Below are 25,505 nucleotides of genomic sequence, written 5' to 3' on the forward strand. Positions count from 1 at the left end.
TGTTATGGCTGACTGTGCAGTTACTCATGCTACTCTTTTTAAAAGTGGAATAAACACTACAGACAAAATGCCTGGGACCCTGTGAACCATGGAGGCATATGACCAACAAAATCATTCTTCTAGGTACAATAAAATGTAATGGCTCATGGAATTAAGAGTGCTGTGGTACAGACAAGTAGTGAATCACTGGGAAGAAAGGGGAAGCTTTGTTTCAAAACAAGGGTAACATCTATTTTAATCTACTTTCCAAAACCAAGAAAAAACATGAACATTTGAAAATGATTCCCAGGGTGGAAATAATTTTTTAATGATTTCTTTTTTTTTTTCAAAATACAAGACTTGAAGTACCTGAAATTTTTTTTAAGTATAAAAGGCAGGAGATCAACTGTTAAACGTGTAAGTACTATGTTGAGCTTCCAAATGTGGATGTTGAATCTGTTGTCTTTAAAAGAATGATCTTTGAAATGACAGTAAGGTAAGATCAAATGAATGTGTTAAACTCCTTATACTTTCCATGAAATCTATGGAAAGTAAAAATATTATATATTTCACCATTATAAAATACCAACATTAAACCTTTAGAAATTTATACTGAAATGATATCTTTTTTGTGTCCTTGAAAAATACATGCTTATAACTTTTAATTTATGTTTAGATTTATTTATTACCAAGATCATGAAGAATTTATATTGTGAGGAATCAATTCTCAAGAAATAAGAATCAAATTTTCTATCCTTATAGCAATGTTAAGTGCAAGAATAAATGATAAAACACATTTTAAAGAACATGACAATTTTTTCACATGTATAAGATATATATGTTATAGAATGTTAGTTATGAACAGATTAATAGGAAAATTATACAGATTAAATATCTCTCAAGAATGTATCTTTTTAATATTACTCATGATAAAATACAACTGAATTACAAATACCAAATTTGTCTACTAATTCGAGTTATTAAGAATACTATATTTGCAGAATACATTCATGATAGAGACATAATTCACAGAAATAAAGCTTTTAAATAAGTAATCTGTGCATGATGACAGCAAAATTAATGAAAACATCCATTAGTTGATTACTATAGTAAAAATGTCATACTGTTAATATAATGAAGATAGGTATCCTATACCTTGTGTTACTTATAAGAGTTGTAGAGTTCATTCCTTTTGGAATCTTTCTCTTTGGAACTAGAAATAAATTTTTAGCTAGATTTTTGTTTTATTCCTTCTTTTGTTGTGATTTGTGCTTTCCTAAAGTAAAAGATCAAAGCAAGTACTTGCTATATACAATTTTCAATTTAAACTTTTGAGTGGCAGTCAGGAATAGTTTTCAAAAGTTTCTGGTACATTTCTGACTTTAGAAACCTGGGATAGGAATCCATTGCCATATGCATATATACTATTTTCTGAGCCTCTTCAAAACATGTTTGAGTGGGTTCCTGAATGTTCCTGATGATAGTTTCTCTTGTTGAATTGTCAATGTTAATCTGAAAAGGGAAATTACATGTAGAGCGTAAGTAAGCACAATTAAACATGGACACGTAAAACGGGAAGGTTTCATTTATTCCCCCCTCCTTTTCAGTCCAGTAGGTAATTTTGCTCACAGTGTTCATAGATATCTAAAAAGATTTATCAGAGATAATTTTTTTTCTTTTTAAAAGTAAATATCCACCTTCACATCCCAAAGGAATAAAGAAGCCACCTGGCCTAAGACCACAGGAGTCTCAGAAACCACACTCTACTTAAGAGGATGCTGGTGGCTTTTTTAGTGGATGTCTGCAAACAAGGAAGCTTATGAAACCAAGGCCTCTTTTTAAGGAAAGGGGAAGTTGGTTCTATTTTAAAATCTATCTTCCTTATTAGTTACAAAGGTTGTTTTCACTGAATATGCCCTGAAATGGGAAGAAAGTGAGAAGAGGAGAAATGGAGGGCAGAAGTGGTTGTCTAAGTAAACCAAAAAAAATTTCCAAATAAGAATTTCAGAGAATAAGTTACCATGGTCTGTTCTTTTCCCTCAACAGGAATGTTCATTTTTCATTGTCTGCTAGGAAAAGTCTCAGTGAATCTGTTTCATTCACTGTAAATGACTGGTGGTAATCACAACATGGATGTCTGCTGGGTCTATTGGTTTTATGCGAAGGTGAACAGGAATCTCTGGTGTGGTGGTGGATTGCCACTGGGATGTGCACATGCCTATTTATGGCATTTGTAGTTTCTGTTGGCAAGGACACTTTTTTTTTTTCTTTTTAACCTTCCTGGGAATTAAGATAATCTAATGAGAAATTTTGGAGCCAGACTGCCTAAGTTTGAATACTAACATTACCACTGTAATGACACTGGACAAGTTCATTAACTTTACAAATTCTTTTTTTTAATCTATAAAATAAGGTTAGTAATATCAAATTTATAACATATTAGGAGATACTGGGATGTAAAGTGCCTGGCATGTATGGATGGTTGACAGATATTAGTGCCAAAAGATGCACTGATTTCTTTTCCCATCTGTTTTTACCTCTCTAGGGGACTGTGGCTGGATGTAGGTCTTATAAAGCTTCTTTGCCATAGAAACTCTGCTCCACCGTGAGGCAATTTTCTTATAGGTTTCACATGCCATCCAGAATTTAATGTTCTCATCACTGTGCTCCATTTTTAAGTATGCTGCATAGACTACTGGACCATCTAAAAGTAGTAGAGAAATCAGTTTATTTTTATAGTTAAAATTATCAGAAAGTCTGAACAATATTTAAAATGCAGCTTAAAACAAAAGTCTGAATAAAATCTCCCTAATTATTTATCAAGTGAGTGTTTCATATCCATATCTGTATCTATCACACTCTTAAATCTATACATCTGAGGCACATTCAACAATCCAGTCATTGGTGAGGTTATCTCTTCATTCTGAGTCACTCAGAGGAAATTGCTCACCACTGTGGATGGGTCTATGACACATAGGACAGGAGATGTCACAGGGACCTAGAAAAAAGGCTTAAGCTGGGCAGGTAGGAAGAGCTCTGATCACGATAAGAAAAAGCTAAGAACTTATGCCAAACTGGTGGCTAAGAGCAGACTGTAGATTCTAAAAAGACAGGGCAGGGTTGGAAAAAAACTATTCAAGCCATGTGGAAGTGATATTCTTATCAGGTTGTACAGCCTGAAGTGTTTCTGAGTGTCCAGTCAGTGCAGGAGAACAGAGACAGATGAAAATTAAGCTTTTTATTCATGGTTTATGGTTCACATAGAAATAGGGACCAGGCAATGAATGAAATTCAGATAGGATATTGGAAACTATCTCGGAATCTAATACAGGGCAGTGATTATGTGGAGCATGACCATCAAATGACACTTGATACCAAGATAGTTATCCTTGGCTCTGGTCTTAAACTGCCTTTCTGGAATGAGTATATAAGGAAAAATGTTTCAGGAGCTTTTCTTGGTTGTGGCACTATTTTCTACGAACTTCTGTTTGAGGAAGGCAGCTTTCAAAAATCTAACACATGAATCAGAATTTTTGGGAAGACCAAGTGCTTTCAAGGTTCACCAGGAGTACTTTGAGATTAATATTAAACTTCTTTTGGCGTCTATGGGAATCTCTTGACATGCCTGAGCAATCAAATTGTTAAATGACAAAACAACAAAGTAACTTTCTTTTCTTTTTCATTTTTTGATATGGGGGATTGAACCCAGGGATGCTTAACCGCTGAGCCACATCCCCAGCCCTTTTTGTTTAATTTTTAATTTTGAGATGGGTCTTGTTAAATTGCCTAGGGCCTAACTAAGTTGCTGAGGCTGGCTTTGAATTTGCAATCATATATACTACATAAAATATAGTTGGCAAATATGCTTGATGTGACAGCTTGCAGTATTATTTTCAGTTTTCCCTGCTCTTCCTCTAAAGGCAATCTTTTTGCAATCTTCCTGCCTCAGCCTTCAGAATTATCTCAGCCTCTGGGATTACAGGTAGATGCCACTGCACCCAGCCAAAGTAAATTTTGATAGAAATGTGTGTATAGACACGCTGAATGCATGACCATTTAGACCCTGACTGCTATCATAGGATTCTTTTTTTTTCTTTTACAAAAATCTGTGCATAATTTAATGTGTACAACCTTATGTGTTTGAAGCTAAGTATATACCTATGAAACTGTCACCACAATCAAAGCCATAAACATATCCAGCAAGTGAAAAAGGATTTTAATTAATAAAACATTAGTCAGTAGCATTAACTATTATGAAAAGTAAGTATAATTAAATGGAATGGAAATAATGAGTAATCGTAATCATGTTTTCCTGGGTTTTCACCTAAGAGCTTAGATCAAATTTTCTAACACGAGAAAGTCAGACTTTTTGACTTCTTAGTTTCTAATTACTCTGTCAGAAATGATATAGGAATAAAGATAACAAAGTAGTTTGTTTTCAAGAAAAAAAACTCAAATAGAGATAGATACCTTCTATGGAGGCAGTATGGTTATGGAAAATTGGTAATCTGCAAGAAATATAACATCCTAATAACACACAAACTTAGACCATGGCTTAATATTGTCATGTGAGCATATGCAGCCTTCTTGAAATTGGGCAGTATGTTGTTTGACAGGAATATTACCTCAATATGGAGGACATATGAGATGGGAGCAGAACATATATAGGAAATGACATAGACTAGATGTTCCTACCGAAAGGGGGAATATATTTAAATTTAGATTTCAAACAAAAAATTTATTTTCATGCTAAAGTGACTTTAAGTTGTACCTTGCCTTACCATAGGCACAGGAAATGGAGCAGAGAACATAAGTAGCAACTTGCCTTCCTAATAAGGAAATAGTCGAATGGGTGGGAAAAGCAAAACAAACAAACAAACAAATAAAAAAACAACCAAAAATTTATTTCTGGTTTAACATGATAAGTTCAAGCTAGTGTTTTTCAGAATATATTGAAAGAAACAGCTGTATTTAAAAATGAATAAACATATAGTTTGTAATAAGAGAAAGTTTGACTTAATAATTAGGAATAGAAAATAAGCTCCTTAAAATAAAAATTAAGAAATGAGCTAGAGAATAGGAAAAGAAAGAGCATATGTGAGAGAGACAGACAGACAGACCAACAGACACCTGGTAAAAATCCATAGATCATGGAATGAGAGTCAGCCATAGTTCCTAGAGTGATGAGTGGGTGAGGTAGAAAGATGATCTGGAAACCCCTATTAGATTCCACATTGTAATATTCAGATTTGTGTTTATGTTTTGCTTGATTTTGTATTAAAATGTTTATGGGTTGTCATTCTAGAGCCCACCTGCATTTACACCTTCCTTCCTCGCTTCCCCCTGTGATGGAGAAGAATGAGTTTCTGCTTCTTTTGGGGTTTGCCTAATGTTTCCACAATTCTCAAGACCTTTGCTAATGAAGTAATCTATGTGTTGCTATATATAGTTTTTATGTTTTCTGAGTGATCGTTTCCATATATACTATATAAAATATAGCTAGCAAATACAGCTTGCAGTATATTCTCAGTCTTTCCCTGCCCTTCCTCTAAAGGCATTATATTTCCCTATCCCATTTACATCTGCACTGGCCATTGAACTTGTGCTAGTCAATAAAATACATGCAAAAGTGCTGTGTGTAGTTCCGAGAAAATGGTTTAAGAACCCTCATGTGGTTGGTTCTGCTTCTCCCTTCCTTATGAAGAGAATGTATCCTAGAAAAAAAGCTGCTCATTTAGCCTAAAGGCTGGAATGAGGACAGAGAAAAGAGTGAGAGCTGACCTTAGTTGCTATGTATCCTGAGCAAGGAAAGGACCTTACTGTAAATCATCGGGATTTTAATGTCATTTGTTACTGTATCATAACTTAGCAGAAGCTGACCTGGATGACTCCAACCCATCTGATATTTCGGATGTGATTCTGATACGTGGAATGAGTAGACTTATGTGATCGGTATGTTTCTCAGAATTCTGTATAAATTAGGTTAATTTTTGTCTGAGTATGCTACACGTTATCCAAACAGGCCGCTGAGAGTGTATTTATGTAAAAATGTTTCAGGAATCATAGTAAATATTAAATTCATACTTAAATTGCCAGTTTAGATTTTGGTTGATGCATGTACCACATGGATCATAATGTAAAAAAGTCTTTCCCAAATCAAACAATCGAACCCAATGTGGCCCATTCTGAAGTTTTAAATTATAATCATTCCTGAGCACTATGCTCAGGAGACCATGATTCTGCTGCAGAAGAGTGATTCAAGGCTAAGCAACAGAATTGCTCACTTAAGTTGAGAGGGTGGCAGAAATAGGTTTATGGCATATGTGGTGTATACCTTTTCCTTGAAGAATCAGAGTGATGCTTTTGGAAATCTCTAACTTGCCCTTTTAAAAGTAGTCACTAAAATTAGTACTCCTATGACACACAAAAGGACACATGACATCGTTTCTTGTTGCAGAAGAAAAACATGGAATTTCTTTTTTTTAAGTTGTTGATGAACCTTTATTTTTATTTATTTATATGTGGTGCTAAGAATTGAACCCAGTGCCTCACACTTGCTAGGCAACTGCTTTACCACTGAGCCACAACCCCAGCCCGTGGAATTTCTTTTGACTGAATCATAATGATGGTCTATCTTATTCCAGGATCGTGTTTTTCTGTAAGATGTCAAGTCTTGTACCATGTATTAAGTCCTAAAAGTGAGCTATGTCCATTAGAAATATGTCCAAACCAATTTTAAATTCACCTTTTAATTTTAAATCTGTATCACTGGAGATATAATAAATTCCATAATTCTACCAGAATCTGTGTGAAGTTTTATAGTAAATCTTCCTATTTTATTAAAATTTTCTGGTTTGGTTTCTAGGATATTAATTATTTCTAATCTTGCTCCTAATTTTTCTTTGCTGTGTTATTATAAAAGTAGTTTAAAATGCTATGTTATTAACACAGAAAATCTCTAATAAAGTAGTATCCATTGTTGATAATTTGTTGTTTCCTTTTATTCTTTCAACCTATTGATCATGTAAAAACATGTGTCTAGCTAGCATTCATTCATCTGCACACACAGAAACAAATACAAGTTACTTATTGACATAATGTAAAGGCATTTTTTTTAAAAAAATCACTATTGCTCTTTCATGCTTAATATTATGCAACAAACACCTTCCTTTTTACTTTAGATGATCATGATAGTCCATTGAAGGGCTAGGTTGTAAGACAATTGTTCTTCTGTATCCATAGGGCATTGGTTTCAGGACCCCCTGAGGAAGCCAAAATCTGAAAATGTTAAGTCTTCTACATAAAATGGGATAACATTTGTGGATAAGCTACACACATCTCTAGATTACTGATAATACCTAGTATCATGTGTTATGTAAACAGTTGTTATACCATATTGTTTAGGGAAGAAAAAATATCTCTACATGTTTAATATACATACAATTCTTTTCCTAAATATTTTTCATCTGCAGGTCATTGAACTCAGAGTTGCAGGACATGTGGATACAGAAGGGTGACTGTATATTTAGTCATTCTATTATTATTGAACATTTGGATTTTTCTACCTTTTTTTGTATATAGATATCAAACATTTTGTATATAAATACCAAACATCTTGGTCTATAAGTCCTTAGGACCAATTATCTTAGGACTGATTCAAGGAATTAAATACCTAAACTGAACATGTAATATTTTGAGAGAGTTTTGATACATACTGTAATATTTAAAAAAAAAATTTCCTAATCTTTTCTTCTTTTTTTCCTGTGAACTTCAAACATTTTGTCCATTTTTCTTTTGTATCATTAGTGTTTCTTGACTTTTCAGATAGTATCTTAAAGGCACTCTCTATAATACTTATGGCTTTATTTTCTATTCTCCATTTACTCATTATTCTTTTAAAATTATTATTATTTATTTTAGATGGGGACTCACTATGTTGCTCAGGCTGGTCTCAAACTCAAGTGATCATTTCACCTCAGCTTCCCAAGTGACTAGGACAGGCTCTCACCCGCTGGCCTGACTTTCCTTTTTATGTGTTACTTTTGTTTATGATTTTGAGACTTGTGAACTCTCTAATATGGAAAAGCTTCAGTTCAACTCTGACCTCATCTAGCTGCCAATCTTTTCTGTTCTTTTATTCGAGAAAAATCTCTAAAACAAAACCCTAGTCATTTCTATCTATTATACCTTTCAAAATTTTCCCATTTCCCAAATGACAAAGGCCGAACCTCTTGGCTGTGGTTCTAGGGCTCATTAGGACACAGCCCTCCATCTCCGCTGCTTCCCCCCTTGCCCTTCCTGGCTGGCAGTCTCTGAGCCTTATTTAGATACTTCCTGTGTGTTATGTATGCAGTTACTTTCGTGTTGTAGGTTTTCTACCGTGATCCAAGACTTAGCTTATATATTTCAATTTCTGGAAAAATTTGTCTGAATACCCCAAGCTGGATAAGCACTTCCTATCAGTTGACAAATAGTATGGAGTGCATATCTGTTTTAATTTATAGTTTATCTACCTACCTACTCACAGTCTATTATATTTATGGGTTTACTTACACTATGTCTCCATTCACCTGAGAAGCTTTGAGGATTAGGAATGAAGTTTATTCATCTTTATATACCCAGTTCTTATATACTACCTTATATAAAGCAGGTATCGACTAAAGTGTTAATCTAGGCTTTTGTATCTCTCATGCTTCTACATTTTAAAGACATTTTGTATAGGTCTTGGAAAGTGAAGAGGTAGGCCCTAATAATTCACTATCTGAGAAGCACAAGAGACCAGAAGATCACACCTGGAATGCTATTACATTTTCATTTTCTGTGAATGAGAAAAAATATGTACTAACTGAAAAGCAATGTCTATGAAAGGCCAGGTTTTCTACCCACCTGCCAGGTGAAGAAGTGTGTGAGAAAGCAAAGACAAAATGTGCTAAATGCTTTCAAAGGGCTGAGGCAAGGCAGTGCAGTAATACAAGGGTTGATGCTGGTAACTATGGAAACAGTGTGGTTAGCAGAGATTAGAATAAATGATAGTGTAGGAAGCTGCCAATCAGGGAGTGAGCAGCAAAGACTTCCCCACAGATGAGAGAATTGAGAGAATGGCTCTGCCTTTGGGATCAAGATGCACCTGAGGGAGTAACAATATCCCTCAGTAACTTCCAACATCTGCCCTGCGGATGTGGATAAAGAGGCACCAGGCAGCATAGATGTTCATCAAGATAGAGCAGCCTCCATTGCCTTCAGCAGTATGGTAATCCAACATCATTCAACTAAGCATTCCCAAGATTTGAGCAAAATTAAAAATTAATGTAAACTCTGATTCAGAACACTGGCCTACCCAGGATGGTTACGCTATATCCCTGCTCTGCATCTATGCTGGAGCAAACTGAACAGGCCACAGAAAAATACACAGCTGTGCTTTCTAACTTGAAATGGTCACTGCACGTTTTAAATGGGTACTCAACCATGTCTAGTCATTAACTCATTCTTTCCTAATATCACAGTTCTCAAAATCTCCAGAAATCATTTCATCCCTTTTCCCTTTTCAACATTCGAACACACCCTCTCTTCAGCAATCTGTAGTTGACCTTCAAACTTTGCTGAGACAGACTTAATCAGATGGAGATGTCCTATCTTCCCTCCAGCAAGGTAGTTGGTTAACTACCTCCATCTGCACCTGTCCTTTCCAATTTCCTGAGGATTTTTTTTCAGCTCTGCTTTGCTTTTTCTGTCCATGTTACTTTTTATTTCATCACTATCTCCACCCTTTTCCATGTCACCAGTCCACTCTTCACTAATAGTCATCGTCATACAAATAGATTGCTGTATTTCCCCAATAAGACCCAACTATTGACCCCATATGCCCGCTATTGACCACGTGCCCCCTTGGTGTCTCTACTTTTTTTCTATTTTTAAACATACTTTCTTTTTAATTGACACATAGTAATAGTACCTCTTTATGCAGGACAGTGTGCTATTTCTATCCCTTTACACAATGTGTAATGATCAGATCCACATAATCGGCATATCTACGACCTCAGACAGTTATTATTTCTTTGTTCTGGGAATATTAAAATTTCTTTTGACTACTACTTTAAAATAATTAATTGTTGTCAACTACAGTTATTCTATTGTGCTATAGTACATTAGAAATTTTTCTTCTTATAGAAGTGCACTTATGTACCCCTTGTTCATCTTTTCTCTATTCCCCCTTTCCTCACACCCTTATCAGACTCTAGTAACAACTATTGTGTTCTCTACTTCTTTGAGAGCAACATTTTAGTTGTCTTTCTGTGCCTGACTTACTTCCTTTAACATATGTCTGTCAGTTCCCTCTTTATTGCTACAAAGGTCAGAATTTCATTCTTTTTATGGCTGAATAATATTCCATTTTATATGTGCACACACATGTTTATGTGTATTCTACAAATTTTAGTGGTTTTTTTTGTTTCTGTGAAAAATATTATTATATTAATGGTATTGACTCTATTGTTTACTTTGGGTGGTATGGACATTTTAACAACATGTATTCTTCTGATCAGTAGACATGGGTTATGTTTTCTTTTTTTCTGTATGTCTTTTTCTGTTTATTTCATTAATGTTTTATAATTTTACTTGTAAAGAACATTCACTTCTTTGGTTTAAACTTATTCAGGAATATTCTTTTTTTTGGGTAGCTAATGGGATTGCTTTTTTATGTCTTTCTTAGCAATTTCATTATTGGTATATAAAGGGCTACTTATTTACTTATTTATTTTGGTATGGGGATTGAACTCAGGGGCACTTGACCACTGAGTCATATCCTCAGCCCTATTTTGCATTTTATTTAGAGACAGGGTCTCACTGAGTTGCTTAGCCCTGTGCTGTTGCGGAGGCTGGCTTTGAATTCACGATTCTCCTGCCTCAGCCTTTTGAGATCCTGGGATTACAGGTTTACGCCACCGCACTCTGCGAGACTGCTTATTTTTGTATACTAATTTTTTATCCTGTAATCTTACTGAATTTGGTTAACAGTTCTAGCAGTTTTTTTCCTATTTGGATGCCCTTTATTTTTATATATTTTTTCTTATTGTTCTGGCTAAAACATTCAATACCGTATTGAATAGGAGTGATGAGAATGGACATCCTTGTCTTGTTCCTGATGTTAGAGGAAAGATTTCATTTTTTTTTTTCCCATTCAGTGTCATGTAGTCTGTGGGTTTGTCATATACAACCATTATTGATTTTTGAGGTTTTGTTTTTAATCATGAAGGGATGTTGGATTTTATTAGAAGTTTTTGCTAAATTTTTTGAGATCATCATAGGATTTTTATTTTTCATTCTGTTTATCTTTCATTTTGTCCCCTTGCATATGCTGAATCATCCTTGCAGCCCTGAGATTTCTGATATATAATATTTTTATGAGCTACTAGATTCAATTTGCTAATATTTTGTTGAAAATTTTTGCATCAGTCTTCATCAGGGGGATTTTTCTTGTTATGTCCTTCTCTGATTTTGTTATCAGGAAAAAGCTGTCCTTGTTGAACAAGTTTGGAAGGGTTCCTGCTCTTTATTACTTTGGAATTATTTGAGAAGAATTGGTATGAACTCTTCTTTTTAGTTTGGTGAAATTCAGCAGCAAAACCATCGGGTTCTGAGCTTTTCTGTTTTGGGAGATTTTTTTTTTTTTTTCTAATACATATTAAATCTTGTTACTCGTTTTTAGTCTGTTCAGGTTTCTTGTGTTCTCTTGGTTCCATTTTGGTAGGTTACATGTGTCTAGGAATATATCCATTTCTTCCAGTTTTTCTAATTTGTTGATGCATCAATGTTCATAATAATCCTTAATGATCACTTGCACTTCTATAATATCAGTTGTAATGTTCCCTTTTTTATCTATGATTTTATTTATTTAAGGTTTTTCTTTTTTTTTCTGAGTTAGTCTAGCTGAAGGTTTATCAATTTTGTTTATCTTTTCAAAAGTCAGTTCTTTATTTTGTTGATCATTTTAGCCTCTCTTTTGTTTATTTCTGCTCTGGTTTTTGTTGTTTCTTTCCTTCTACTCATTTTGGGCTTAATTTTTTCTTGTTTTTCAAGTTCTTTGGATTGCATTGTTGGGTTTGTTTATTTGAAATCTTTCTATTTTTTAAAATGTAAGTACCTATTGCTGTAAACTTTCTTCTTAGTATTGCTTTTGCTGTATTCCATAGGTTTCAGTATGTTGTGTTTTCATTTGTTTCAATAAATTTTTAAATTTTCACTTTTGATTTCTTCAGTGACCAACTTGGTCATTCAGGGGACTATTTCTTAATTTCCGTGTATTTATACAATCTCTGAAATTTCTCCTTATTGATTTCTCGTTTCATGCCATTTTGCTCAGAGAAGATACATGTTATGATTTCAGTTTTTAAAAATTTTTGAGATTTGTTTTCTGGCCTTGCATATGGTATGTCCTAGAGAAGTTTCCATGTGCCAGTGAGAAAATATGCATTCTTCACCTGTTTGATGAAATGACCTATAAATGTTTGTCAGGTTGGTCTGTTGTTTAGCTTAAGTGTTTCTTGGTTGATTTTCGTCTGGATAACCTGTTCATTGATAAAAGCAGAGTGAAGAGTCTAGTACTCCTTTTAGAGCTAATAACATTTGCTTTATAAGGTAAGTTGCTCCAGCTTTAAGTGCAGATATATTTATAATTGTTATTTCTTCTTGATGAATTGATCCCTTTATTTACACAGCGATGATCTCTTTTGTTGTCTTTTATAGTTCTTGATTTAAATCCTATTTAAGTACAGACTGTGAATAAGCACAGTCACTCCTGTGAGCTTTCAGTTTCAATTTGCATTGCTTATCTTTTCCCATTCTTCCACTTTCAATCTTGGTGTGTCCTCACTGGTGAAGTGAGTTTCTTGTAAGTAGCATTTGGTTAGGTCTAGTTTTTTTTTCTTTAAAAAAAAAAAAAGAAAGAAAAAATCCATTCATCCAGTCTGTACCTTTCAATTGGAGAATTGAATCTGTTTATACTCAAAGTTATTATTGGTCAAGTAAAGACGTACTCATGCCATTTTGTTAATTTTTTTTTTTCTGATTGATTTGTATATTCTTTTTCCTTTCTTCCTCTCTTGTTCATCTTTGTGGTTTAGTGGTTTTCTGTATTGTTAGGGTTTGATTCTCTTTCTCTTTTGTGTATCTACTCTATCATTGAGTTAGGTCCTTTTGCATATTTTCATAATGGTAGTTTTCCTCATTTTGCTTTTGAAATGCTGCCTAAAACAGTTCTTGTAGAGTTGGTCTGATGGCTGATGAATTCTCTTAACGTTTGCTTCTTTAGGAAAGTCCGTTTCTGTTTCATTTCGGAAGACACCCATTTTGTTGGATAATGATATTTTTGGTTGGCTTTTTTTTTTTTTTTGAGAACTTTGAATATATTGTTCCATCCTTTCCTGGTCTATAAGGCTTCTGTTAAGAAATCTACTGTTAGTTTAATGGGGATTTCCTTATAAGTGGCTTGATCCTTTGCTCTTACTGTTTTTAGAATTGCCTTGTACTTTTGAAAGTTTGATTATCATATGCCTCCAAGATTTCTTTTTTAGTGCCCCAAGGGGCTTTCATTTTTTTTGGATCTGAATATCCATATCTTTTTCCAAAAATTAAGACAGTTTTCAATAATTATTTTAGAATATGTTTTCTATTCCTCTGGACCACCCATACTGTGAAGGTTAGTCCAATTTATGGTGTCCCATAAGTCTCAATGTCTTTCTTCATTTCTTTTAAAGTTATTCTATTATTTCTATTTCTTACCCTTCTCCTCTTCCTCCAAGGTCAGAAACTTGCTATTCTTCCTGATCAATTCAGGCTCTTCACTGTATTTTTTATTTCATTTACTGAGTTCTTACCTTCAGTATTATTGATAGGCTCTTTCTTTGAGCTGTCTTTGCTGAATTTCTCATTCATATCATAAATTATCTTCCTAATTTTATTGCATCATCTATATTTTCTAGTGTACATATTTTTTTTCAGTATTTTCTTTCATTGTTTCCTTAAAATCATTGCTTTGGATTATTTGTCAGACAATTTATCAATTTCCTTTTCTTCGGTGTTTGTTGCCAGAGATTTACAGTGTTCCTTTGGAGGTACCTGACTACCTTTTGTTTATGCTGCTTGTCTCTACTTTGGGAATTTTGTATCTGGTGGGTTGCCTCTACCAATTTATAGAGTAGCTTTCATAGTGAAAGACTTTCTTCTGATAATGTGTCCTAGGTTATTATTTGGATATGTTATATTGGCTTTGGATCCAGGTTGTTTACTTTAGTATAGTGTTCATGAAGCCTCTTCAGCTGTAATCCATGTTGGTGATGTCTGTGGGTATTTTGGTGAGCTAGGCTGTACGGGCTATGAATTGCACTGCCAGATGGAATTCAGCTCCTTTGGAAAGGTGGGTTTGCTGGCTGCTCTGTACATAGTACATCTGGCTGCAGGTATGGGGAGGCCATCAATTTCTGTAGCTTATGTCAGAGTGAGGCCAAACTAGTGGGCCCCCTAGGTCTGTGCAGGTCAGTGTGTCTAGTAGTGAGTGGGGGGTGCCTGTCAGGGTCTAAGGACTGCACAAGGAATTTTGTGGGGCCTCCAGGGGCTGGCCTACTCCAGGGAGGTTTACCCAGCTGCCTCCTAGTCATCTACTTCTCAAGGCCTAGCAGGCCAAACTTCAGAGAGCAGTCTATTGAATTGCTTCTTAAAGCCATTGGAGGATGAGCAGGGCTGCCCAGATGTTTCCTGGAGGAGGGAAATTTGGTAGGCTAAGCCACTCAAGAAAGGCTACTTAACAGCTTTTCAGAATCTTACATGGATGGACTGGGCCAGTCAACTGCTTGCGTGGACCTTCATGGGCCCAAGTGCTCTGGCTAGGCTTAGCTTCATTAATGGGCCATAAGGGTAGGTGGTCAGGGCTACCTGGCTGCTTCTGGAGCAGAGGGCAGATGGGTGGGGCTGCTCAGCTACTTCCTGGGATGGAAGGTGGAAGGGTAATGCCATCTGGCTGTTTTCTGGGGCTTTCTACAGACCATACTACTCAATCTGGGCTGTGCTGGTACTTTCCAGTTCACAGGCTTGGCTGTCCTCCTGATAGCTCACAGGGCTGGCTCAGTGGAGCTTCCAAGGGAAATTGCCTGGTTGCTTCAGGTGGCTGAGGTTTCAAGATGGCTCCATGAAGCAAGAGTGTGGGTGGGGGAGGGCACAGCAGGGGCTGGACTCCTTTTCTATGGCAATCCAGCACTGTGGTAACCTGGCATTTCCCCAAACTAAATCTAATGCTTGTAAGAGCTACATGATTCTCCAGCAGTAAATACCTCGGATGGATTGAAGTCCTTCTTGACTCAGGATTGATCTTGGAGATGGAAAGATGGATTCTATGTGCTTAGTTCCCATCCTTCTGAGGCATAGTATATCTCCATGCTCTGCACCATCTCCGCCACATCCCCACGGCACTCCAACACTCTGCCTCACACTCTAGTGAAACAGCTGCAGTTTTTTTTTTTCTTTTTTCCTTGTTTTGATCCTTCATTGTGGAGGAAGCACATCAGGCTTCCTATTCAGCCATTTTCCAGTCTCTGCTTTTTAGTCTGTTGAACTTCACATCAAAGCGTGTGTGGATCATCCCTGTGTTACCATCTTCACTGTGTGTCCTCCAAACTGCTCATCAAGGCACTATTGGCTTCCTTATTGCCACCGCCAGTGGGCGCTGTTACTTTCTCACCTTACCTAACTTTTCAGCGTTTTTGACACAGTTCAGGGTTCCTTTCTTGAAGCAACTATCTCCTTTGGCTTCCATGATCACACACTGTTTTTAGTCATTCTTAACTCCCCTGAGACTCTTTTCCCATCCTCTTCCACCACCCCCCTCCTCTTCTTGGATCTTGGTTCTCTAACTGAACCCTCCCTCTAGTGATCTCAACCTTAGAGAGGTTTTTGCTACTTAGCCACATGCTAATTGCTCCCAGCCTTATCTTCTCCACTGATTCCAATCTGACCTGGTATATTTACAGTTGTGTAACCAGTCTCCCTGTTTCTATTCATCAGAAGAGAACCAGGGTATCTGGTACACTAAGCCTTGTTACTCTAGTTTGAGGCCTTTAGTGTGACTTGTAAGGCCCTGTGCTTCTCTCATTTCAAATTTCTTTCAGTTATTTGAAGACACTAACCTCACTCACTTCTCCAGGGCCTTTAAAAGGTGGTTTCTCTCTGCTTGAGCCACTCTGACCACAGCCTTCAGCGTGGATGGCTGTGTCTCCTCACTCAGCTCTTTGCTCACATTTTACTCCTTCTCACAGTTGTTCTTTAACTATCAATGGAATTGTGACCTTCTACCTGATTTTTTTTTTTTTTTAGTCATATCATTTGGTTTCATTTTCAACAAGTCACTGACCACTTTATGAAATTAGTTATTCGTTAAGTTGCTTGCTTGTTTGTCTGTGTCCTCCCCTCAAAGGGAGCACATGCTGAGCCGTGACCCAATGTCTCCAGGTCTTGGATGTTCTTCCAGACACACTCTGGGATTCAGTGACTCACCCAAGGAACAACTTGGAACTAAACATCTTTTTTAGTTGTATGAAATGTAGTTGACACAAACATCAGTGAGCAACGCTGTTCTCATCTCTTGAGAATTCATTCATACATATAAGTATTACCTTCTGCATTTTAGATATTTTTTCTGGCATTATATAGATTTTTTTTCTGGCATTATAGATTTTTTTTTTTTTTTTTTTTTTTTTTTTAGTCCTGACCTTTCCACTTTGAAGACTCCCTGGATTTAGGTGGTAGTTAGGTCTCTGACATCTCAAATGCACTTCTCTGTACCTTTTCTAGTTCCACTGTATCTTGGTTAAGGCTTAGTCATCAGAAAAACCCACAGAATTGCGTTTCTTGTGTTTACCTTGGTGATGCCTCATGTTTTGCCATGGTTTTGGTTGCAGTGCTATGGTTTGGGAAACCATCATTGAAGAAAAATTCTTAGGTGATTCTCTCAGGTATTTTCATGGAAAGATGACAAGGTCTTAAACTGGAACATTTAAAATTTCTCACTATCTATATGTCTGTTTGAAAATAATTTAATATTTCCTAAAAACTCAGATGTTTGGAAACTTGAAGAACTTTCTATCACTTGTTCATTTGAAGATATGGGGAGAACTTTTGTGTTTCCTGCTTAATTCATTGTGGAGGATTTTATAATGATGCTAGTTTTCACATGAAGTCCCGAGGAATCCTTCACACTACATGTCTTCATTGAAAGACACACCATTTAAATCTCCTGGACTTACTTCTACAATAGTTTTTTATCTTTAAAATATTGCTAGTCAGCTCCTAATGCAGCCTTAGCTGAATTTTTTTTTTTTTTTTTTGGTCAAAGGCTATTATTTTTTTAAAGTATGCATTTGTCTTGCCTTTGGAATTCTATTCAGAGTGCTACAAAAAAAAATTGCTTTAATTACTCTTTTTTAATTTTACCCTAATGTGCCTTAAATGGAAATCCTCCTTTTTCTTTTCTAGGGGATTTTCTGTTTTTGGAACTCCCTGCCACCCCCACCTTGGTATTTTATGTGTCACATGGGCACGTGGGATTTTTTTCCAGGCACCCTTCCTGATACTAAGAAGTGCTCAATACATATTTATTGAATGAATTTTGAATAGAGGCCCACAATATTTGTAAAAAATGTCTTCGGCATTTTACAAAACTTGTCTGTCAACAGTGTAACATTAGATAACATCTAGAATGTGTCTAGGTTACCAACATTCTATTTTTGGACTAGGGATTGAACCTAGGGGTACTTTATTACTGAAGGACATCCCTAGTTCCTTTTGTTTACATTTTGAGTCGGGGTCTTGTTGAGTTGCTGAGGTTGGCCTCAATTTGTGCTCATCCTGCCTCAGCCTCTCAAGTTGCTGGGATTACAAGTGTGTACCACTGGCCCCAGATCTAACATTTTTAATTTTTAACGAATGTCTCAATTTTGCCATAGGTCTATACTTAAATTGATGATTTTTTTTTAAAGATCCCCTTTTCCATAAAGGTATTTTTATGGAATTATTTGAATCTTATTGTATTGTCTTGACTATGTATTTACTTAGTGGCTCCCCAACAAACATCTTCTAAACCAATATCTGCTCATCTCTTGAGACCCAGCCTAATATGTTTTCTCCCCATGTGAATTGCTGAACTAGTTGTTTCTAGAATCAGTGCTTTAATTTATATAAAAGATAGTCATCTGCATATCTTAGCTTAAAGGATGAATTTTGCTAGTGTCCTTGGTGAATGTAAACACATTTTTATACACTGGAAAGTCTAATATTTATATTTTTCTTTTCTGACTGACTGCTCCACCGAATGATTTGTTTTATCACTTTTTAAAAATATTTTATATAAACTTCATACTAATTTGATTTCTGACAAGATTTTTACCATATTTTTGCTTGTTTTTTATAAAGAGCAGTATGATGTCTTCTTGCTTTCATCTTTTCTGTGGACTTTGTATTCTTGTGACACCAGATTTTTGAATTGCTAATTCTAGCAAGGCAAGCTTCTTGCCAAATAATTAACTCTATATTCTGTGTTTATTAGGTCCCCAGTATTGACACATAAATTTATATAATAAGGCTCACTGTCTTGGTCTTTTCTTCCTAATATTTATGTTGTATTTATTCCTTGAACATTTATTGCATGCCCATGGGCACAAAGCATGTGTTTTGAATCTTGAGTTCCTCAAGGGTGTGAAAGGTAAATGTGAGGCAATATGCTCTTAAGAAATTTACAACCTACTGAGCAAGCTGCTGTGGGAAAAAAAAAAAAACATCACACACACATGCTGCAATTAAAAGAATAGTACTAATAAATAGAAGAAGGAGGAAAAATATTTCTAAGAGGTTTCATGAAAAAGATGGATCTTAAGTCTTGTTTTCAAGGTTGGGCACAGTAGGTAGAGGAGACAGAAGGACCTGGAGCAAACGTCTGGAGCAGGAGAGTCAAAGATGTACAAGTAGAAAATGGAGGAACAGATGCCTTAGTGGAGGCTGTGTTGTGCAAAAGGGTATAGAGAGGGAAACTGTGCTGGGTTTATGGCATAGGAAACCCTGAATACCAAATCTGTGGACATTTTGGTAGGGATCAGAAAAAAAAAAGATTGCTGTTCAGAGATGTGCACTTATACTTATAAATATAACTACCAATTCCTATGAGCTCAGAACTAGGATGTTATATCCAGCCTGAAGAATAATACTGAATGCACGGGCCATATTCCCATTTTATAGAGGGAGAGTATGAAACTCTAAAAGCGAGATTAATCTGGTGAGGTTGCAAACATGGACTATAGAATGTTAGGCCCTAAATCCAAACTATTAACAGAGGAAGAATCAACAGAGTAGACTAAACAAACATTTTTGTCTTTCCTTCCCATTTAAATGCTGTCAAAGGTACCCAAAAGATATTGTTTAAAATTCACAGTCATGCTCGTGAATTGGATCATAAAACTTTGAGGAACACCGTAAAAGTGAAAGAGGTAGTTTGAAAGAAGAAACCATGGCCCCGAATGTTTACTGGAAAGGCCTGGTAGGGAGGCAGAGCTCAGGGTGTGCCCCAGGCTGGGGTGCAGGTTCTAGTAGCAGGGCAGGGGCTATGAAGCAAGTTGTAGAGTCTTTAGCAGGAGTAGACAAGAGTCCCCATCTCCTACCCTTTGGCCCAGACAGTGACAGTGTGTCCATACCAAAGAGGGCTGAGTCAGCATGGCAGCCCCAGGAGCGACAGGAGGTTCCTATCCAGGATCACCACAGCAATGCACCAATTAAAACATCTATGCAGCACACCTGGCCCCCCTCCACGGAGTCCACATTCACAGAGAGCCCGAAAGGGGATCCTAAATAAAAACATGGGTCTACAGGCAAAAATTAACAAAGATTTGACTGGAACTAACTCCATTAAAAAAAAAAAAAAATCGACCGAATTCAATGAAAAATTTTCTGAGTACCCACTACTTTGTCTTGCCAATTTCTTCCTTCCTTCCTTTCTGTACTGGGGATTGAACCCATGGTGATTAACCACTGAACTATAGCTCCAGCCCTTTTTGTATTTTATTTAGAGACAGGGTCTCACTGAGTTACTTAGGGCCTTGCTAAGTTGCTAAGGCTGGCTTTGAACTTGCAATCCTCTTGCCTTAGCCTCCCAAGCCACTGGGATTACAGGCATGAGCTACCACACCCTGCTGCCACTTTCTTATCCCAAGTACAATTGGCAGTTCTCTTGAGTTAACATCATCCTTCACATTTCCTGCCTTGAACCTCTGATTTATCTCTTCCTATCCACTACTATTCTCTCTGCTTTATATCATGTTGATACTTATATACAACTCTACACAGATCCACATACAGGCCCAGTTAAATCAGACACTGATAAACTTTGAGGAGTTTTACAACATCAAGATTCAACTTCACTCTTACTTTTGAAAGCGCTTGGAACAGCAAAGCAGACTTTTTTTTTTTTTTTGCTAACTTTGGAAGGCTATGGCAAGGCAGCATATTTCAGTATGTGTTACTATTTCAGCATATTTGCCAAGGGATTTTATACATACACTTGTGAAGAATAAATATCTGCAGTGACTAATCTTGTTTTAATTAACACTAGAGAAAAATAACCATAGTTGACACGACAAACTATTTTCAGGTTTTCTTTTTATAACGATGTCAGTTGCCATTGAGCAGAGCAGCATATATTCATCAACTAGATTCCCTCTTCTTTGCCTAAGAATGACACTGGCTGGTTATTCAAAGATTAGATATGCATAATACTCACATTTGGTAGCCATCAAATTTTCAAAAGATTGGGCCCACTGTAATACTTCTTCCAGAGTAAGGCTTTGAAAAAAAAAAAAAAGATGCTGATTGGGTTAAAATGTTCTTGAGGTTTTTGCTAAATTAAATATAATTATATTACCTCAAAAAAAAAAGACCACCCTGAAATATAATTACACTCCATTTGTGTGTGGTTTTGTATGGAAATGTATCTACTTAGGATTGTTTACATTTTATTTGTATAATAAAATTTTAAAACTTATAAAACTCATAAAAAGCAGAATATTTTTGAAAATATAAGAAATAAGTATTAAAAAGATAAAGAATCATAGTGAGACAATCTTTCTATTCCCCAAAGTAGCCCCAACTGTGATAAGGCTTGCTGTGCCCCATAAGGTAGGTAATTTCTTAAAGAGATTAGTGGGTAAAAAAAAAAAAAAAAAAGATGCCGTTTTAAGGTTCTTGGTACAAACTGCCAAGTTGCTTTCACAGGGTTGTGGACTGTATATTTCTGCCATCAGCAACATGCTTATCCATTGTGTCTATTAGAATCTTAAGAGTTCACCCACAAAACCTATGTGCATGTACTTTCATAATAAAATTAGTAATTCTGTACCTATTATTTTCTCAGTCTCTTATTTGCTGATTTTTTTTTGGGAGGGGGATGGAGTTTGAAAGTTTAATATTAACTAAAATGTCGAGTGACATTTGACTTAAACAGTATAAACAAAGCCATTTGTCATTTAGAAAATATCTGTGAAAGATGCTAATTCTAGGGCATCTCTTCTGTTCTTGCTGGGGAGCTTCCTGAGGTGAACTGGCAAGAGACTACATTTTCACATACTGATTTTTAAATTATCCTTCTTTAAAATAGTTAATGTGTTCATCATCATTGGATTTGTGGTACATTCTTGATTTTCCTGCTCTCAACAACTAGATATAATCAGAGATGACTATAGATGGAAGCAAGATCTGTTCATTGGCTGTACTGTTGGGGGCTGTTAGCCCCAAAGTTAGCACTGCAGGAAGAGCTATCAGTATTAGCAGGTTCTTAACGCAAAGAAGGAAGATTAATTACAGAGGTTAAAAAAAAAATTGCTGAGAACATGGAAACAGATTTGGAGCCCTAAAAAGGTCAAATATCTTTTGTTTTCTAAAAATTCAGATGGATCCTGTCAATTTCAGATGGACTGTTTGTATCAGTACTGAAGCTTAACAGTGTACTGTGTTAGGATTGCTTTTTAAAAAAAAAAAAAAAGATTTTTTTTCATGAAATTCTACCTGACTCATTGTTCTTTTCTCTTATTAGAACTTTGGAAAGAGTAACCTAAAATAACCTTCTCAATCCAGGGAAATGGAAAGTGCTAGATAAGGTGTATTGCATGCCTATCTGTCCCACTCATTCCCATTATGTAGGAAAGAAGAAAATCTACAACCTGAGGGAAGATCAGATCACTGTGTTGGGTCAGTGTAAGATTAGGAGTTGGAAATTGTTGGTAAGAGAATTCCTTTGACTCTAAGAGTCATGAGATTTATAGAGATAGATTATGGTTAGAGTAATTATGCTTGAAGGTAGAGTTGTGAAATCTCTTTCTGTTTGAATATCATTTTTGTTTGTCATGTTTATTTCTATTTCACAAGTTTCATGCTGTTCCAGGAATATTTCATTGGTCTCATCAGAATTACAGTAAACACCTTTGTCCCCTCACCTGCCTGAGTTGCCTGATATAAGTTCTCCAGTTTTGCATCCCCTTCTTTCTTCTAGGCAGATAGGCAATATATGACAATCGTACATGGAACATTTTGAGATGTCATGACATCATGGACAGAGGAATGAAGAGTGTCCAGAGGCTGATAACTCTGGGTTCTAATCCCAGCGCTGTCCTTAATAGTTTCTGGTCTTCCTGTATTTAAAAATCTCTAAACCTCAATTTCATTATCTGGAGAATGGATAATAATGTCTATCATAGTTACCATGAAAATTAAGTGAGGTGGTGAATGCAAAGCACTTATCAAGTGACTGTCATCAAGCACTGCCTTCTGTAAACATGAATTTTCTTGTTTTTGACTTTCCCCTTCCCTCATTGTGGGTCTGCAAGGCAGGTAGCAAGAAATGCAAGCTCTGATGGTGATAGTCCATTGGAATCACCAGGAGAGGAACAGACTGCTGTTCTCAATTGCCTGTTAACATCTTTTCTCCTTGGATGCATCTGTGTAGGTGAGCAGCCTCAACAGGTTTAAATTGCCGAGCTTTGGGTCTTCCTGTCGAGCCTCCTCCTAAAGACAGAGTGGCTTGCGAGCGTTCTAGGACTTTCTGTACTTCAGTAGAGGTGCATGTAGGCCAGGAGCTGGGACCCTACAGGGAGATGAGCCCAGAGCTGAGGTCTCTATCTGGACTGGGCTAGGCACTCATCGTGAACCTAAGAAGGATGTCCAACCTGGGAAGTCTTTGCAGTAAGTACATCCAACTGAATGGCTTCTCACATTTCTCAGGCATTATTCTTTCTCCTTATTTTAATCCAGTCACTGTTCTCCTCCAAATGGCTACATTTTTTAGTTATGGCAAAACTTAAAGAGATTGGGAACTTGGTAAGCATTTAATTACCCTTCCAGTCTCATAAATTCCATCTAGGAATGAACTTTTTTTCTTTGGTACAGAGGATTAAACCCAGGGGCACTTAACCATGGAGTGTCGGAAGCCATTCTCACATGTGACTGGGTGACTCCCGGTTAGGGTCTGAGGCGCTCTGGCTGTGTCGGAGCTTTCCCGGCCCTCTCCTGTTGAGAGAACCTGTCCGTGTTGGGGTGTGACTGACCACTGACCCCGGAGGCCCAATCACTGACCCTGACCTTGGAGTGCGGCCCCCCCCTTCAACCTTCATTGGATGGAATTCTCCCCTGAATTTCTTGCTCCCCAATAAAAGGCTACTCCCTGGCGTGCTCGCTTGCTCTCTCTCCTGCTAGCCCTGAGTAATCCTTGCTGCCCTGGTGGGCGGTTAGAGGAGGGAACCAGAGAGGGGAGCCGTCTCGGACCTGGTCATAGAAAAAGGTAACTGAGTCTGTGTGTTTATTTCGATCTCACTAGCTAACTTTTATGCCAAGAACCTCATTAATGAAACCATTGCGCTGGCCGCGTGGTAGAATGGAGCCACATCTCCAGCCCTTTTTTATATTTTTATTTAGAGACTGGGTCTGGCTGGCTAAGTTGCTTAGGGCCTCACTAAATTGCTGAGACTGGCTTTGAACTCATGATCCTCCTGCCTGAGCATCCCAGGTGTATGCCACCATTCTCAGCAGGAGTGAAGGTTTCTGGCAATTCACAGATGAAGGGTTTGAACTCTGAAAACATTTTGGATCGAAAAATCTCAAACTTTAAAAAACTCATAATAGATGCTAAAAATATTTAACTTGCTGAATTCTCAAGTGTAAACCATGAATAATGAAAACTGAATCTTACTGTAACACATGATTGCTCTTCTGGTGAAATTACTCATGTATAAATGCAAATTTTACTTTCTGGGCAAAATATATTGAGAGCAGTTAAATAAATACACACCTACTTATCATGTGACAAAAATACCTTAAATGGCCATAGAATTTAAATGCTACTTACTTTGAAGGGAGTCTCTCGGACTCATTGCTGCACATCTTACAAATCCAGCAATTCCGCCTGCTCATTTTTCTAAAGAAATACAGTATATATTTGTATCATTTAGTCATTTAAAATAGTTATATGTTAGAGTTAATTTTTAAAGAACACTAAAGCTACAAATGATGAAAAAATAAGGATGAATTCTTGAAGTTCAAATACAGTGAGTGTGGGGTTAAGGAGGGGAAGGAAATGACTCAGCTCTCATGCATATTTTATATCAGTGCTTAGATTTCTATTTGAGTTTAGAAATTATCTAGCCCACCTATTCATTAAAGAATGGGGTTTTAAAAATGCAAAGTTCTGAGAAATACCTTTTCATTTACAGCCCACTGACAAGGGAATTCACCGACTTCTAAGGTTTCCTTTTTTGGGCAATTTTTATTTTTCAAAAGCTCTCTCTATATATCGAACAAAATTTGCTTCTTTGTAATTAGTCAAATAAAATAGTATAATAGCTAAATGAACAATGAAATTTAGGAATGAATTCTGAGAAATGTGTTGCCTGTATAGTTTTCTCCATTCTGTACATTGTTAGTTTGATTTAAAAAAAAATTTTTTTAGATTGAAGTGCTTGGCCCTGGACACCTTATTATGCACCAAGCTCTGGCTGCCAGTGGATGGTCCACACAGAACTTGTTTCTCCTCTTCCTACCTTTACTGACAAGCAAGTAAGATGCATGTGATGGGGCTTCAATACAGGAAGTACAGGGGAAGCCAGCAAAAACAGGAGAATGCAGCTAGACTTGAGGGTGGTTAGTGCTATCCCAGTAAAGTACTATCAGAGCTGGAATAGGCTGGAGGTGTGGGAAAGTGCTGAGAGGGAGGAGGCTGCCTGGACAGAGGTCAGGAGGCCACAGTAAGATACTACTTGAAGAAAGGAAAGGAATGAAGTTGCCCTATGAATCTAGGGCATGGCAGGGAGAGATCCGAAAGAAACGAACCGAAAAATCTTTGGGACCAATAATCGTATCCAAAATGATTACTGCAGCAAGAAAGTGGTAGGAGATGAATTTGTAAGAAGAGGCTGAGGCCAAGAATATTAGGCCATGCAGGCCCTAGATTTTATATT

At 36.6% G+C, this 25,505-nt stretch overlaps 1 protein-coding gene across 1 annotated transcript; it reads right to left on the reverse strand.

The window, feature by feature from the left end:
• Window positions 1-1,302: 1,302 nt before the first annotated feature.
• Window positions 1,303-24,462, reverse strand: Rgs13 (regulator of G protein signaling 13). The gene is made up of 4 exons (XM_076872934.1): window positions 24,398-24,462; window positions 20,786-20,847; window positions 2,517-2,683; window positions 1,303-1,491 (listed from the first exon to the last, which is right to left on the reverse strand). Exons 1-4 carry the CDS (start codon window positions 24,460-24,462, stop codon window positions 1,303-1,305), a joined length of 483 nt encoding a protein of 160 aa, XP_076729049.1.
• Window positions 24,463-25,505: the final 1,043 nt, after the last annotated feature.

Source organism: Callospermophilus lateralis, chromosome 13, assembly GCF_048772815.1.
Source record: "Callospermophilus lateralis isolate mCalLat2 chromosome 13, mCalLat2.hap1, whole genome shotgun sequence".
In the NCBI taxonomy this organism is placed as follows: domain Eukaryota; kingdom Metazoa; phylum Chordata; class Mammalia; order Rodentia; family Sciuridae; genus Callospermophilus; species Callospermophilus lateralis.